The following is a 14288-nucleotide window of genomic DNA, read 5'->3' as shown; positions in this document are numbered from 1 at the left end:
TGTGGGTGTTAACCTTATGACTCCTTGCATATACTGAAAAACGTGTGTATTTGTTTTTATTTGGTTGCTAACTTGGAAGAGTACAAAATTTTAAGTTCAAGTTTTAAGCAATCTGATTATTTTCTTCTATGAAGTGTGAAACTTTATTTGCTTTAATAAGTACCTGATGAACTCTTTATATCTTAAAATTCAAATCTTTCCTCATCTCTAGAAATTTCTCCCTTCTCTTCCTTCTTACACTTTGCCTTCTTTCCCTCCTCCTTCTCTTCCTTTCCTCCTTAATCTCCTTCTTTCAATCTTGCCATGTCTATTAGAGAGATGTTTGTTCTTCTGAATCTGCCCTATATATATCTCTTGACTTGCCCTTTCTATTTTCTTTTCTTTGTCCTTTTCACTGTCTTATGAAAGAAATCATCAATATAATATTGTAGCTTATTAATTTGCCTTTTTGTCATGGTCATTATTTTTTGAACTGTTTATCCTTTAAATGGGTGCATTGTTATGTTTATATAAAAATGTCACTTCTATATACATATATATGTAGAAGTGACATATAAGCTACTATATATATATATTCATGTTCACCTATCTTGAGTGACTGTAGAAGTGGAACAGGATGAGTTTCCAGGGCCAGTAGATTGTCTTCTTGTTATGTGGGCTCTGCATTTCTCTACATTGGGGCATTGCTTTTCCCTCTTCTTCCTGTTGCCCACCACAAACTTTGTCCTGTGGCCAATATTATCACTTCTTATTTGTTAGCCCAATAGAAAGAGGATGAAGGGATCTACCCTCACCTTGAATGTCAGCTTGTTATAGCTCTTCACTCTCAACTTGAAGCTGCCTCTATTAGCTTACATCCATGCCAGTCTTCTCTGCAAATATTTGGACCTATGGTTTCCTGTGGTTTAATTTCCCCAGTGATCAGATCTTACTTATGTCTGTCTTTGTGATTCTTCTGCATTTCTGATTCATTGATGACACTCTTGATGGTCTTTCTAGGCATTTAGAACTTTATTTTGTTTCTTTTTTTATTTTTTTTTTTTATTTTTTTTTTTTTTATTTTTTATTTTTTTTTTTGAGACGGAGTCTCGCTCTGTCGCCCAGGCTGGAGTGCAGTGGCGCAATCTCGGCTCACTGCAAGCTCCGCCTCCCGGGTTCACGCCATTCTCCTGCCTCAGCCTCTCCGAGTAGCTGGGACTACAGGCGCCCGCCACCACGCCCGGCTAATTTTTTGTATTTTTAGTAGAGACGGGGTTTCACCGTGGTCTCGATCTCCTGACCTCGTGATCCGCCCGCCTCGGCCTCCCAAAGTGCTGGGATTACAAGCGTGAGCCACCGCGCCCGGCCTATTTTGTTTCTTAAATATCTATTTTTTATTGTTTTTCCATGGAACTTTTAGAAGAGTGGTAGGATTCATGTAAGTACTGAGTCTGCCATCTTTATTCAATATCTCTATCTAATTCTTTAAGAATAAAATTTAAATTTAGCCATCTTTAAGTCAGGTTCTTATACTTCGAAGAACTACTGTAAATACAGTTACCCTTATCAACAAAAAGGAAAATATCAGCATATTTTGTTATTATCCCAAGTTCTGCCTTAGAAACAGCTGCCTCTCAAAAGGACAATTATATAAAATACAGTATTCGGTGAGGACTGAAGTGTCAATGTAGATGCAAATGAATAACTTTGTGTTTGATAAAGATTCTTTCTCACTCTGCAAGAGATATGCTTCCAAATTTGGTAATAGTTTTAACAATGAGCTATGGATATGCTCTTTTCACTTTCATACAAGCATCAAGCCTTGTAGCAGGGTTTATTGGAAAGAGCATGGTTTGGGAACTGGAAATATTAATAATTCCCATTTTGTCCAATCAAGTTTTCTGACTTTCCATCAACTTATCTATAAAAGTTTGATAGAAATATCTATAACACTTGGAAAATTATAAATTATCGTACAAATACAAAGATTGAAAAATAAAGATTATGACATTGCAGAAGAAACAATGCTATTTTTGTGGGTCATTTTAGGCTTAACTCACTTCTTTCTACACTCCATTCTCCAAAATGATTGTGTCCTTATGGCCTGGTATTTTCTATCATATCTAGCCATTTGTATCAGAAAGCAAAATAAAGATGGTAAGCCAAATGACAAATTAAGTCTATAGATAAATAAAGATATATCCTATTGCAATGCTTTTGTTTTTGAAATATCAAGTCCAGCTTCATTTTCTGGTTTAGTTATAATGCTGTGGGAAGCTTCTCTGGGACTAGAGGACATTGACCTTTGGAAGGCGTTGGCTGCTCCTGAAGAAAGCTCCTGGCTGTTTAAAGGAATGGGGTGGAGTGGAAATACACGCAGACAGGAAACCTCGCAGGTGGGGAGAAGAAGAGGGCCATGCCCAAAAGCAAGTCAGTTCATTCACCGATCAGATCTTTAATTCTAAGTAGGTCTCCAAACTCAATTGGCCCTCTCAGAAACATGTAGGTTACTGACCTTGTGTATCAGATCTGGGTTAATGTTTATGTCATGCACAAAGAAATAACTCTGAGTACTTTAGAAAAAAAAAAAAAAAAACAAAACTAGCCCTTCCTTTTTGCAGGGGAGTTGCAAGTACTTAATTTATGCAATTTCTATTGAGCATGAAGATTATTCCCTAGAAGGAAGTCTTTTCTGGCCCTACAGAATATATTAGAATCCCTGTATCTTGCCCTCAAAGCATTTATCTCAGTGAAGAGCCAGCTGTCCATTTCTACATAGGTACAAATTCTGAATCCCTGAGTCAGGAGGCAGAGAGTTTAGACAGGATGAAGTATTTTCTGACCTTCTCTTAGGTAGCCATGACAATGCATCTTCATGTGGCATGGGCTGGGAAGCCATGGGCTGTTTTTTCAAGCCAACGCCAAGTTCCCTATGACTAAAGGACGTTCCTACTATATATAGTCTGGCAACCTGCTGGCCCTAGTTTTCCATATCATGGGCCAGGGTTTTTGTCATCACTGGTGTTTTGGAGGGAAGCTAGGTATGACCGAAATCACTCTGAAGTCACTGTCTAGGGGAGTGGGTGAGGTCCGAGGCTGACCAGAGTTCAAGTCACACACCTTTCTGGGCCTGATTCTCCTCATGGGCCGAGTGGGTGTTTGAGCTCTAAAACAGCAGTCCCTGATCTTTCTGGCACCGGGGACTGCTTTTGAGGAAGACAATTTTTCCACCAAAAGCCAGGTGGGGTGACGGGGTATAGTTTCAGGATGAAACTGTTCCACCTCAGATCATTAGGCATTAGATTCTCATAAGGATCACAAAACCTAGACCCCTCACATGCGCAGTTCACAATAGGGTTTGCACTCCTATGAGAATCTCATGCCACTGCTGATCTGACAGGAGGTGGAGCTCTGAGCTCAGGTGGTAATTCTCGCTCACCCACTGCTCACCTCCTGCTGTGTGGCCCGGTTCCTAACAAGCCACAGACTGGTACCTGTCTGCAGCCCAGGGCTTGGGGACCCCTGCTCTGTGATTGTTGTGGCCCCTCTAGCCCTGGTGCCCTGTGCATCTTGTGGTTCCAAATCTGAAATTAATTTTAATTTTATAGACAGAATACTTTGGTTCTTGTCTCCTTCTCTCCAAAGCCAACTGCTACTTTATTTTGGGTAAGATTCCTCATAAAACCTAAAATTATAATTCTCTTTAGAGTCCAGAAATATTACTTACACACCTACTTCTCTCTTTTCTCATGATAGGATGAGTTTATAGATTATTATTTCGAATAAGACTTTTAAATTTATAAATAGATAAACACAACATTTGGGGATTGGAATAATTCACAAAGCAGTAAACGGTCTGAAAAAATGTATTGAATCGAAGAAGAAATAGTTTGAGAATGAGTTTTCTAGAATTATATAATCTTGTAGCCTCAAAAATATGTCTCTTTCCCTATGAGAAAGACATATAAAGAGTATAATTGATTATCAGAAACTTGGAGCTTTAAATCATAACAAAACCTACATCACAGCTACTTAAAGAAAATGCATTCAAGGTGAGACTTTTAAATGTAGAATTGCCCAACCATCCTTCAAATTCAGACAGTGTATGCTTAGGAACATTCTTTCCTACAAAAAAAAAAAGTATACTTTTTCCCCAAGAAATGATGCTATTGTCACCAAGGACCAAAGGATGAAGTGACAGAACGGTCTGTGGCTTCGGTGTAGCCATCTGCCATCAAAACCTGCCTATTCTCCATATTATCTTCTGCAATGAACCAGTGCAGAGAATGAGTGGGCAAAGCGGTAGCATATGGTCATCCACAAAGGCACTCCCCATGGTCTCCTTGTTCCTTGAGGAAATCAGCTTCATTTAATAAGGGAAAGGAGAACCAAGTGCTCTGAGAGCATAGGCGGGAGAATGAGAAGGCTCACTCCCAATTATTCGGTGACCCCTCATAAAAGATGAACTCTTCCTGCAAATGCTTCAGGTGCTCAAGGTTCCCATTGTCTGTGCCCAGCTGACATTGCAGCCTCACCTACGCTGTAGGGAGTCATTAGGGGATGGGGTCAGAGAGGTAACCAGAAGCTATATGAGTCAGGATGTCGAATCAGGAGTGAGGTGGGAGCCATTATAAGTTCTGAGCAAAGAGTGACAGCGTATGCGTTATATTTTGTTCTTATTAATTCTTCCCAAATGCACTCCACATTCCCAGCATACAAACCCACTCCCCTGAGAACTCCCCAAGCATCCCTGCCCATAACAATCTCATTCTGCCTTGGTGCCCATCTCCAAGGACTCTCCTACATAAAGCTTCCCTGATTCCTCCAACAAGGTAGGACTCTCCCTCCTACTGTAATCCCACGAATGTCCAAAGTGCTTGGCTTAGACCACCGTTACCATTATTGCATTTTCTGCCTTGGATTAACTTTCTTCCTGTTTGCTCCAAGAATACTCGCAGGAGAATCTTGAGGCTGCAGCATTCATCCTAAGGAAACCTTGCCATGAACTATTAATATCTCACTTGTATTATTTTCGCATTGCTCCAGTATATCAACTTTGAAAACAAAAGACATCATTCTATTTATAGCATTCTGGTTTTAGTAATGGTATTTCCACTTACATAATATAGTACTCTCTAGCTCATGGAAAATGTCAAATCCTAGAAAACGTAGCATTCCTAAGCGTGATGTTAGCATAATTCTTTAACAGTTGTTAACCAAAAATTCATTTGATGAATCTGATTTTTCCCAAATAGATTATTCTGATGCAGGTGATTTTGTTGTTAGTTCTATTTAGAACTAACTCCAAGAACAGTTTTTATATTTTATTTTCACATTGAAAATCAGTCAGATTTGCTTCAGCCTCAAAGAGCATGTTTATGTAAAACCAAATGAGCGCCGGCAATGAGATATACTTTTTTTTCTAAACGGGAAGAGGGAACTATTAAGAGTCAAATGATGACATTAGACATGTCTTGCTTTAAGCCTCAGCTAGATTGCAGATCCCTTTAGTTTAGTCACGGATTACACTTTATACAGCAACTCAGTGTTCTTACCTCAGCTGTGAGAGAGGCCCGCTGCCTCCATGAGCTCCTCTGATTAGTTTCCATGGGCCATGTAACAGCCAGCAGGTCCAATAGTTCAAGTTCATCCCCACTTCTAAACACACAGTGAGTGATATATTCATGTTCAAAAAAGTTGAAAACACACGATCATCTCAACCATTTTTTTTCCAACGAAACTGCTTTGGACATAGACACCTGCGTTACCCTTAGAGAAACTGCAGGGACGTGTTGTCTCCACTTGCCCTCGGGCTTGTATTGCAGTGACATCTTTGTGACGCTGATTCATCACATGTTTTCATTCATTCCCCTACTAAAAGGCATATTCTTTAGCCTCACAGATTTACTTCCCTCACCTACTGACCTTTGCTCAAAATATATCTGTAGATGTGTTATTTCCACAGCTCTTCTAGGTCTTCTTCCCTGCTTCAATTGTAAGTGAAATCCAGAAAGCAAAGAACCAGAGATAACCTTCTACCTCTGTTCTAACAGGATTTTGTGCCACTGTATCAAGACTTTGAAAATTTTTATACACGAAACCTTTACATGCGAATCAGAGACAACTGGAACCGGCCCATCTGCAGTGCCCCAGGGCCTCTGTTTGACGTGATGGAGAGGGTGTCGGACGACTATAACTGGACGTTTAGGTGAGAGAGCCACTCGGAGGGGCTTGGTGAAAAGAAAAACCTTTCAAGGAAATCCTAGCGTGGCCACTAGATAACAAATCCAAAAAAAACAAGGCAAGGAAGCCATTGGTTTTGTATCATATATGCCTAATGCCAGGGGAGGATGGCACAGTAATTAAGCAGCTGCCAGAGTGGCTTTTTTGTATTGTAATTAACCTAAGACCTGTGTCAGAAGGTGCAGGACACACCAAGCCAGCCAGGAAGACCCCTTTCAGCTTTATTGACAAATACTACTCTCTTACTTATAGCTGAATGAGACAGTGATGACCGTGGTTCTTGCTCTGTTCTCTTGCTGGAATTTAAACCAGAGCATGAGTGTCATAGAAATAAGTGCCCAAGGAAAATCAGGGCTAAGTAACAATCCATGGGTCAAGATATCTTTCTCCAGTGCTCTGCCCAACTTCATCATGGGTTTACCCTTCTCTTAGGAAAAACCATTTTTTGGTAACAACTTCGTTGATGCATAATAGATGCACATTATTTTGGAGTACATGTAATAATTTAATACATTCATATAAATTGTAAAGATCAAATCAGTGTACTTGCGGCATCAATCATCTTAAATATTTGTCTTTTTTTATGACAGAATCATTTAAATTATTTTCTTCTAGCTATTTTGAAATAGACCATACATTATTTTATAAACCACAGTCACCCTACTGATCTGAGTTTTATTTCTTCTATCAAACCGTATCTTTGTACCTGTTAGTCAATTTCTCTTTATCTCCCCCTCCTCCCTACCTTTTCTAGCCTCTGGTAACAACCAATCTACTCTCCCTTCATGAGATCTGCCTTTTTAGCTCCCACTTTATAGGTAAAAAAAAAAAAATGTGATATTTGACTTCTGTGCCTTGCTTATTTCACTTAATATAAAGGCCTCCAGTTCCATCCAAATTGCTTCAAATGACAAGGTTTTCTTTCTTTTTCTTTCTTTATGCTGACAACAGTGCAAATTAATAAGAAAGAAAACATGTGATTTGGGCCAGACCTAAGGCCTCTCCAGCACTAGGATAATTTTTTTTTTTTTTTACATTTGGGAAAATAAAACTTTATTAAATCGAATGAATGGGCATGTCTGTTTCCTAAGAAAGACAATGATAATGAACTTGGTGGAAGGAATAATAGTGGGTAGGAGTTTGTTGACTTTGCTTTTAGCCTCACGGTAGTTGGTAGAGCAACAGGGAATAATTAGCATTTTTTTTTAATGTGACTGCTTATCTGCTTGTTCATTGCTGCAGCTTCAGTTCTGAGTTGACGCCTGAACTGCCAACAGTATCCATTATTCCAGACATGGTCCAAAGAGGGCAGCCAGCCTGCACTGGTCCTGGAGCTGTGATCAAAGTTGGCCCCAACTCTGGGGAAAGTTCCTTCAACTTCTTTTTCCTTTTATTTAATAAATTCTTTATAGGACAGTCCTGTTTGTTGGTTCCCAGAGATGCCTTCTTCATCTTGGATCATCCAGGGGGGGTGTGACACCTGAGTGGATGTTACCAACTCCTAGTATATCCTGATGGCCAATGAATATCGGAGATTGTCCTGTCTCCATCCAGTCAAGCTCTGGAGCTGTGGCAGGTCCAAGCTGGAGGGCTGCTGTGAGCTGGAAGCTACTTGGCTGTTCATCCCTTTCCAGCTTCCAGGGACTAAAGTGCCTGGCACTGGCTGAGGGGGTCTGGATCCTCCAAGGGAAACCAACCTCTAGGACAGACTGAACCACTTCCTGCCAGCTCTGTTCCACCTCACGGATCTGAGCTGCCATCTCCTTGGTCACCTCATCCTCTTTTTCTTCATAGGAACCCAAGCCTTCCACCAGGGATTTTTTGAATCATGCATAAACCTGGGGAGAGGATTATGTGCTCATTTACATGTTTCCCCGCAGGTTTACTGGAAGAGTCATCAAAGATGTCATCAACATGGGCTCCTATAACTTCCTTGGTCTTGCAGCCAAGTACGATGAGTCTATGAGGACAATAAAGGATGTTTTAGAGGTGTATGGCACAGGCGTGGCCAGCACCAGGAATGAAATGGGTATGTACATTCACCGTTTTGAAATTTTTTGCTGTTAGGTCTCAGATTCCTTGTGTCTGTCTCTCAAACCTAGATCATATTTGGACTGTGTCCATTAAAAAGGTGTTATAAAATGCAGAAAGAAAAAAAAGAGAGATTTTGGGAAATTTCAAGCATTGGGCTGTTGCCAGACAGTTTATTAATTGCATGTTTCAATTCTCCAGAATAGACAAAAATGGATCTTTCCTGCCCATATTATCTAAAATAGCAACACTGTGCCTCCTCTAGCTGGTCCTTTTCTGCCCTTTCTTCCACTTTTCTTAATGATGTTCATCACTGGTTAAAATGATCTTGCATTTGTATTTGTTTATGGTCTGTCTCTGCTCCTAAAACATAAGCTTTGTGAGAAGAGGGATTGGACTTGTGGAATGTTGCACTGAACAAATTAATGAATGGACCAGGTGAAGCAGATAAGCAGCCTGCCTCTTTATTTTCCTTTTAGTGAAAATGTTTTTCTCTTACTCAAAGGAGTAACATCTGTGAGAAGGAAACCCACTCATCTTCAATTCAGGAAGAAAGAATAATGCAAGCTTGTTCTTATAGAGTGCTTTTCAATTCTTGGCATGAGGATAGACAGAGGGAGAGTGTTCATTTATTAAAAAAAAAAAAAAAAAAAAAAACACCTGTGTAGGCAACACAGGTGGTGTTATTCTCATCTTCTGGGGGAAGAATCTGAGATCATGGCACCTAAGTGATGTACTCAAGGAAGTTAAATAAGCAACCTAATTCCCAGTCTAGCTCAGCTTTCTCTACTACAGCCCTTCTCCCTCCCAGTGACATGCCAGGTTCACCAGGTCAGTTAGGTCTGTCTAAGAATTGGAGGCAAATGTGATTAAAAAGGGATTTACTATCACGTTAATGAATTATGAACCACATGTCCCTCTTAGGTAACCAGTTAGAGAGTTTTAGAAACTATTTAATTATTCAGACTTGTGCAACAAATAATTCACATTGAACAAAGTAGGTACCTTTTTAATCCCAACATTCATTGGCTAAAGCTCTAGAGTTAATAGTGGGTGCACAGATTTCTTAAGAAAAACATCTTACTTATCTTCATTTTGAGGCATAAGGGCTGGAGATGTTAACAGGGTGGAGATGAAAATGGGAGGCTTTACTCCACTTAGAAGGACTGGGTCACCTGTGATGCCCCATTTGGAGATGGGACAGAGACTGGAGGATTACCCCCAGCCATAAGGAGCACAGGGTCAGTAATCATTTGAGATATTTCCTCTGGTGCTGGTGACACCCAATACCAGGGTTGTTAATGACCAGGCAGAAGACACATTCCTGATAACAACTCCCCCAACTCAGTGAGACAGAACGCTCCCTACACAGGCGGTAGAGGCTGAAGGAAAGCTGTTTGATACAGACAGTGGTTCACTTACAGGGGAAGCCAGATATGGAACATGGGTCCCCAACTCCATAGGTGTAGCAAACCCTAAGAAACTAGGCAGAAATGAAGGTCTCATTTGGGACTGTCACTCAGCCCAAGTTCTTTCTCCACCTACTCACCCTTCTGAATCACCCAGTTTTTAATATTTCTCCATTTCATTTAGCTCTCCATGTCAAGTTCTAAGAAAAGGACTTTAACATTTTTCAAGTAAATAGTGAAAGACTCAAAGAGAAGCCACCGTCACTAATTTTAGGCAAATAGAATGACTGAAATATGAATATAAGCAGCCAGTCAGGAAATGAATAAATAAAGAGGATATTTAAAGTATTCTGCAACATTAACAATAATCTTAACATGGCATGCAAGAATTAGGAGTAGCGTGATTCTGAAAGCCATTTATTCTAATGAACAAAGGTAAATTCTGGAAAACATGTCTTAAGAGAATATTTAGCAGTACAAATGGGTTAACAATGAAAATTGGAAAGCTAGAAGTTCAACAATTTTTAGTAACCAAAATAGCTTCTTGAGAACCTACAAGTTCATGAACATTTAATCACTAAAAAATAACTCCTCAGAGCTTTTAAAAATAGTTTTCAATGTTTTAGGGGAAAAAGGAAAATAAAATCCATGTAACAAAAGAAGAAAGATAAAAAAGGAAATGACAAGGAATCACTTAAAACATAGATGACAGATATTATTTTGACAAAAAAAAATGTACCTAGAACAGATTTGTCTATTAAAAGAAAAAGACTGAGATTTGGCCAAAAACCTAAGCTCAACTATGTGCTGTAATTTAAAAATATATGACATTAAGTTAAAATTATTTCAAAGAGTGAAAAATAGAAAGATAGGTCCCACCAGGTACCTAGTGCCCACCTCTCTGCTGCAACCCCAAAGGGGCTCAAAAGGGAGGTCATGTCAGTAGAAGGAGCAGCAAAGGAAGAGCCCAGGAGGCAGGTTCCTGGAGGAAGATTGTTTGCAAAATCTGCACCTGTAAATGTTAAAACTGAGCCCAAAAATACAGCTGGAAATGATATATTTCTGGACACATCTGTACAGAAGTGCAAATGCTATTTTTAAGATGTGAAATTATGCACTACTGCTTATTTTAGAGTACAACTAAAAAATAGTGGAATACAAAATTAAGGGAGACTTTGACTCCTTTATGGATCAATTTACATTCCACATAAATGAAGCAACAAAAAACAAAAAAATGATATGGTAATAGGAGACTATAAGGTATCTCGCACAGTTGACAACCATAGAGCCAGCATAACCTTGATCTCCAAATCTGACAAACATGCATTTAATAAAGGGAAAACTATAAATTACTATTATTTTATATATTTTATATATAAAATATAAATAATATATTACTTATAAAGTAATAAAGAAGCCAAAAATAAATAAATAAATGATATAGAAGACATTAACAATGTAATCGTTAATGATTGTTAATTTAATAGTTATCTATTGAATGCTAAACCTTAAAACATATTATCACTATGGTACTGGTACCAAAACAGAGACATAGATCAGCGGAACAAAACAGAGCCCTCAGAAATAATGCCACATATCTCCAACTATCTGATCTTTGACAAACCTGACAAAAACAAGCAATGGGGAAAGGATTCCCTATTTAATAAATGGTGCTGGGAAAACTGGCTGGCCATATGTAGAAAGCTGCAACAGGATCCCTTCCTTACACCTTATACAAAAATTAATTCAAGATGGATTAAAGACTTAAATGTTAGACCTAAAACCATAAAAACTCTAGAAGAAAACCTAGGCAATACCATTCAGGACATAGGCATGGGCAAGGACTTCCTGACTAAAACACCAAAAGCAATGGCAACAAAAGCCAAAATTGACAAATGGGATCTCATTAAACTAAAGAGCTTCTGCACAGCAAAAGAAACTACCATCAGAGTGAACAGGCAACCTACAGAATGGGAGAAAATTTTCGCAACCTACTCATCTGACAAAGGGCTAATATCCAGAATCTACAATGAACTCAAACAAATTTACAAGAAAAAAACAACCCCATCAAAAAGTGGGCAAAGGACATGAACAGACACTTCTCAAAAGAAGACATTTATGCAGCCAAAAAGCACATGAAAAAATGCTCATCATCACTGGCCATCAGAGAAATGCAAATCAAAAGCACAGTGAGATACCATCTCACACCAGTTAGAATGGCCATCATTAAAAAATCAGGAAATAACAGGTGCTGGAGAGGATGTGGAGAAATAGGAACACTTTTACACTGTTGGTGGGACTGTAAACTAGTTCAACTATTGTGGAAGTCAGTGTGGTGATTCCTCAGGGATCTAGAACTAGAAATCCCATTTGACCCAGCCATCCCATTACTGGGTATATACCCAAAGGATTATAAATCATGCTGCTATAAAGACACATGCACACGTATGTTTATTGCGGCACTATTCACAATAGCAAAGACTTGGAACCAACCCAAATGTCCAACAACGATAGACTGGATTAAGAAAATGTGGCACATATACACCATGGAATACTATGCAGCCATAAAAAATGATGAGTTCATGTCCTTTGTAGGGACGTGGATGAAACTGGAAACCATCATTCTCAGTAAACTATCACAAGGACAAAAAACCAAACACCACATGTTCTCACTCATAGGTGGGAATTGAACAATGAGAACTCATGGACACAGGAAGGGGAACATCACACTCCGGGGACTGTTGTGGGGTAGGGGGAGCAGGGAGGGACAGCATTAGGAGATATACCTAATGCTAAATGACGAGTTAATGGGTGCAGCACAACAACATGGCACATGGATACATATGTAACAAACCTGCACATTGTGCACATGTACCCTAAAACTTAAAGTATAATAATAATAAAAAAATGAAATAAAATAAAGAATAAGATAGGGCAAAAATACATATACAATATAATAATTGGCCCATATAATAAGTTTCTGTAAAAACATCTTCAAAATGTATATAAAAGTAGTATTTTGTAAAACCTCTAATCCAAAATGCTATCTGTCTAAACATATTATAAAAAATGTTTCAGAACAACAAAAAAATATCACCACTATACTTCACCTTTTTAAATCCTCATTGAATTTTCATAAAAATCTACTATATATTATACCACAAAGAAAACCACATGAAATTCTAAAAAGTAGAACCTACATAAGTCACATTCTTGAATCCTGTGAATAAAGCTAAAAATTAATAAGAAACTAACAAGTATGAGATTATGGGAAGCAGCTAGTTGTGTACATAGAGGAAAATATAAGTCTTACTTTACTAAGCAGGAAAGATGAAAGCTAGTAAACTGGGCAACGAACATAGCAAGGAATAAAAGAAAAGCAAAAGTATTGAATTATTAAAGTTAAAAGCGGAAACTTAGGAATTTGAAATAGTAATTTCTATTGAGCCGAGCTATCTGTACTTTTTTTTTAGAGTTAGAGTTTCATTCTGTTACCCAAGCTGGAATGCAGTGGTGTAATCACAGCTCACTGTAACCTCAAACTCTTGGCCTCTAGTGATCCTCCTGCCTCAGCCCCCAAAATGCTGGGATTATAGGGAGGAGCCACCACCCCAAGCCCAACATCTGTATTTTTAATAAATCACTGGAGGTGATTCTGATAAGCAGCCACGGTTGACAATGATTGAGCTAGCATAACCTTGATCTCCAAATCTAACAAACATGCATTTAATAAAGGAAAAAGAATACATTACTATTACTTTATATATTTTATATATAAAATTTAAATAATATTACTTATAAAACTATTATATATTTTTGTAATATATAATATATATTTTATAAATATGTAAAAAGAAAATATAAATATAAATATTTTATAAGTAATATTATAATATTATACATATTATATATAAAAATTGGCATTGAGACTAACAGTACATTCAAATAACAGAATAACATAATCAAGTAATGCTATTCAGGGATCAAAATAATAGTTCAATAAGGAGATAATTTAAAATATTGAAATAGCTAAGAAGTAAACTGATTATCTTCATAGATGCTGCTAAGCATTTATAAAGTTCATTATCCATTTCTCTAAAATTTTAAATAGAAAATAAACAAGAAATTCCTGAATAGAATAAAAAATATGTACCTCAAAGAGATTGTACTATGATTCTTGGTTAAATACTGGAAGTATTTATTTTAAAGTCAAGAAAAAGATGAAGATGCCTGTTTTACTATCATTTTTAATAAGCTTTGCAAGTGCTAAACAATATAATTATTCATTCTCTAAGTTAATGAATATTTATTGAAAGACTATCGTACAACAGAATAAGAAGTATATATATTACAAAGGAAGAGGTAAAAGAGCCATTATTTGTAGATGAGTTTATTGTTCACCTTCTGGGTTTCAAGCTGTGACCTATGGAGGGCAAGTGAGACTTGTGGAGGGGCTGTTCTTGAGGCTACAGAGAGAGAGGGAATTGAGCAAGTAGGACAGTGAGCCCATCCCTCCACTCAAAACAGAGTTTTGGTCCACTTTCCTCCACTTTACATATTTAAGTAATCAAACATTTATTAGACATAAAAAGATTCAATAAAGAACAATTTTTAATTCATATAGTA

General features: G+C 37.9%; 1 protein-coding gene and 1 pseudogene across 7 annotated transcripts in view; one reads left to right on the top strand and one right to left on the bottom strand.

Annotated features, from left to right (window-relative positions):
• The window catches only part of SPTLC3 (serine palmitoyltransferase long chain base subunit 3), a 171557-nt gene that overhangs the window by 58601 nt on the left and 98668 nt on the right, over window positions 1–14288 (top strand). For all 7 annotated transcript variants that reach the window (XM_058433216.1, XM_058433217.1, XM_058433213.1 and 4 more), the window contains 2 exons: window positions 6033–6187; window positions 8103–8251. In XM_058433216.1, the coding sequence (XP_058289199.1) occupies window positions 6033–6187; window positions 8103–8251 (304 nt within the window). The remainder of the gene's footprint in view (window positions 1–6032; window positions 6188–8102; window positions 8252–14288) is intronic.
• Window positions 7415–8066, bottom strand: LOC116461386 (centrosomal AT-AC splicing factor-like; annotated as a pseudogene).

The sequence above is a fragment of the Hylobates moloch genome, unplaced genomic scaffold, assembly GCF_009828535.3.
Source record: "Hylobates moloch isolate HMO894 unplaced genomic scaffold, HMol_V3 SCAFFOLD_21, whole genome shotgun sequence".
In the NCBI taxonomy this organism is placed as follows: domain Eukaryota; kingdom Metazoa; phylum Chordata; class Mammalia; order Primates; family Hylobatidae; genus Hylobates; species Hylobates moloch.
This window is presented reverse-complemented; position numbering and strand designations above follow the sequence as displayed.